Source organism: Parasteatoda tepidariorum, chromosome 1 (assembly GCF_043381705.1).
Source record: "Parasteatoda tepidariorum isolate YZ-2023 chromosome 1, CAS_Ptep_4.0, whole genome shotgun sequence".
In the NCBI taxonomy this organism is placed as follows: domain Eukaryota; kingdom Metazoa; phylum Arthropoda; class Arachnida; order Araneae; family Theridiidae; genus Parasteatoda; species Parasteatoda tepidariorum.
The window spans coordinates 45372805-45376454 of record NC_092204.1 but is presented as its reverse complement, the minus strand read 5'-3'; the positions used below and the strand labels follow the sequence as shown (position 1 = coordinate 45376454).

The 3650-nt window shown below is 29.9% G+C and overlaps 1 protein-coding gene across 1 annotated transcript; it reads right to left on the bottom strand.

The window, feature by feature from the left end:
• Nucleotides 1-984: 984 nt before the first annotated feature.
• LOC107446075 (protein tramtrack, beta isoform) lies at nt 985-3438 on the bottom strand. The gene has a single exon (XM_016060608.3). The coding sequence runs from the start codon at nt 3009-3011 to the stop codon at nt 1572-1574; it is 1440 nt and encodes a 479-aa protein (XP_015916094.2). The 5' UTR covers nt 3012-3438; the 3' UTR covers nt 985-1571.
• Nucleotides 3439-3650: the final 212 nt, after the last annotated feature.

Below are 3650 nucleotides of genomic sequence, written 5' to 3'. Positions count from 1 at the left end.
GCTACTCTTCAAATGCTGTGATAAAATTTTTTTTATACATATCCATTTATACATTAGAGAATAAGTTTTATTTTAGTTACAAAATTTATTTTTTAAAATAAAATTTTTAATATTTCAACACGATTTTCAGCTTAAATATTAAACTTTAATGCTGTTTCCCATTTATTAAATTTTTTTTAATTTATTATTTCTTTAAAAATAAAAATTCAGTCATTTGTTAATAAAAGTTTGCAGTTAAAAATTCTTCATTTAGATTTATAAATCATTATTAACTTATAGTTTTATAATTAGTTATGAAATAATGAAATGTTTATTAAAAATATTCTGATATAAGCACACACACCTTAAGCATACTATCTTTTTCAGTAATTAACTATATTTGGTTATAAAAATTAGTATGCTTCCTGTGAATACAAATAATGCTTTGTATAATTAGTAGTATGATATAATATGTAATTTGGTTACGATATCGTAAATTTTTTTTTAATATAGAATAAAATTGTAATCTTTTATGTAAAACATTGAAAGAAACTACTGTAGTTTAAATCCATTAAATACATTTTTCTTTCCATATTTTGATTTTTTTTTTAATAGTCACTTACTTAAAAAATGAATTATAAAATGACTTAGAAATAATTCTATATAATTTAAACTAGATTTCAATTATAACATGTTTAAAATTTTAATTTAATGCTTGAGTTTTATTAAAAATATTTTCTTCCACTTGGGTTTTGGTTTAAGGAAACCCAGTTCTTCCGAAGCAGTTTTTATTCTAAGGCTTTTTCCATTATGGAAGAAACTTACCATACCTACTACCATAACAACCACATTGCTAAATAGGTAGCCCTTGTGCCTAATTTTTCATCCTTTCATTTTCATTGCAAAAAAAAAAAAAAAAAAAAAAAGCATTTAAAATTACTAATTTTAATTTCTTCATGCTTTAGAATAGTTTTCTTTTTTAAATTAAAAAGACAGTGAACTATATTATTTTTAATGCTATGTGTCGAACAGAATTTTATTTAAAATCGAAATGTAACAAAGCAATTTTAACTATAAAAATAATGAAAAGTGTTTTACAAATCTGAATATACAACAAATTTTTAATACTTTATATCAGACTAAAATTCTAAAACTAGTGTATCATAATTATATACAATAAAAATCATAATAACTTGAGCACTTAAATAAATCATATTTATAAAGACGTGAGTAATAATTGGCTGATTGCACTTAAAGAGAAAAGATTTAATAATTTGATCACTAAATTGAATAAAAACTTATAAAATTTCATTGAGTTTAAAACTAGTAATGTAAATTGCCTAATAAATAATGTATAAATAAGATCATGATTGAACCTCAGTTTAGAAATGATTCATTAATTTGATCCGTTAATTTGTTTCTATTAATAAAATATATCATGATTAAATATCAAGTAAGAAATGAGTTATTTTATAGCAAAGGTAATAGTTAAAACGTACATTAATATTAGATTCAAAGCTAATAACAATTTAAAAATTTTGATTTAAAGATGCATTGAAATGGTTGAAGTTCTAATTCTTTCAAACATGAAATTAGTAATGATGTAATAATTTATGAGTCAAAAGAGCCATCTTAGAACAAAAGCAGTGATCACAAATGTCACAATCTACAACATTTTCACGAACCGCTGGCGAATTCTCCGAATTACGTAACTCAGTAAAATCAATCTTACAATAGTTACACTGAATAGCTGATTTCTTATGAAATTCAACATGACTTACAAGTTCTTCAATGTTTGCATTTGTGTAAGAACATTCAGAACACATATGAAGAACCTGCCTCCATGGTTCTTTTTTATTTATAGAATCAGATCCCTTTGATTGTTTTTTCCTTCTGACAGTAGCTTTTCTCTTAGCTGCTGATTTACGTTTTGCAACATCGTTACTCAATTTAGGTCGATATACATCAGATACATCTGTGTGGTCTGACTGTATCAGTGATCTTCCAGAGCTATGAGATGGGCCAGGAACCGGAGATATAGACACATCATCAATGGTCACAATTTCCTGTTTAATATCTGGAGGGCTATTGGGTGTTAATAAATTAGAATCTGGTGTCGAAATAATGGTTTGTTCGGGGATATCTGAACTTATTATTGACTCCCCAGAAGTTTCTATACCACTCACAGGTGGGAGTTGTGCATGTTCTGTATTATTTTGATTAACAAAAGATTCATTTTCTACAATTAACGTTTGTTCTAATAGATTTGAAGGCTCTATTTCTAAATCATTAACATCATCAGTTGTTTTAGAATCTCGGAAGACTGATGGACAAGATTTCTTGGGTGAATTTTTTTTCGATGAATGTAATGAAACCATAAATAGTGAGCTTGGGCCCCCACCTGATCGAATATCACTAGTAATATCTATTATTTCACTCTCAAATAATTCCTCTATATCAGGCGATGCTCTTGCTTTCATTTTTGGAGCAACTCCTTCATCATCACTAGGACATAAATCCATAAGGGGTCGTTTCTGACGCGTTTTCCTTTTCTTGCGTTGCATAGGTGATCTGGTGGTATTTTCAGTTGATTGTGTGATTGAAGGCGTTATAGGTGTTGACAAAGTCGCTTTTTCTGTATGTTTTTGCTTCTCGAGTCCTAAAGCATGTCTATTTTCTGCTGTGACTTTTTCCAAACCTTTTACTTTCAGTGTTTCAGCTGTTAAAAGAAATGATAAGAGTTGATCTTGAGAAATATTCACCTCTCCACTATATACAAACTTGATGACAGCTTGGAGGTCACAATATTTTATGTCTTTCAATATGACGATAGGGTGCTTACTGGGATTTTCCGAAAATAGTCGTTTAAAAAAAGGACTGCAAGCAGAGAGCACAATTTTATGTGCTTTGAGACTCAACCCATCACAGGCTAGTGTAACATCCACAAATAATTCCGTGGATAATAAATTTTCGAAAACTTCAAGCAAATTACTCGTGTGGTTATTCCATTTTAAACATATTTTTTTAGCCATTGTAGCACAGAAAATTATAGTAAAATAGTTCAGCTTTGATTTAATTGTACGTGAATCCCCACTTCAAGCAGTACTTTGTTTACATTAACCGAAATTTAAATTTTCGTGCGCTTTTAGCTGTCTATTTCTGTAAGGCAAAAGGTGTGATTTGAATAAAACCCGAATTTCCAACGCATTAACAGCGTTTACATTAATGCGTTAACTGATGAGCAGCGAGTTTTCTCAAATTCCATTGTTTCTTTTTTTAATTTCATGTATGGGATAAAACTAAAACTTGGGTTAGAAAAGTACGCTGATTGGCAAGTTTTTCATAGGTAATTGTATTTCACCATCATGGGCGTTGCTAGTGTCCAATTTTTAAGGGCAAAATTAAAATATATTGTAAAATGCCTGTAAAAAGATTAGTCCCGCAGTGGATTGATCATACGGTTCCCAGTAGAACACCGAAGTCAAACATCACCGACTGCTGTCAGAAAGCAGATGGGTGACCATATGATCATCCTGCGTAGGGACCGAGGATGTACGGTGGGCTATGAAAGCAGAGGAGCCATCCCCTCTGCAGAGGATCGAAATTGCGATGGCATATTTTCGGATCATCCTCAAGGGTGATTCCCAGACTATTCCCAATAACCCATTGCG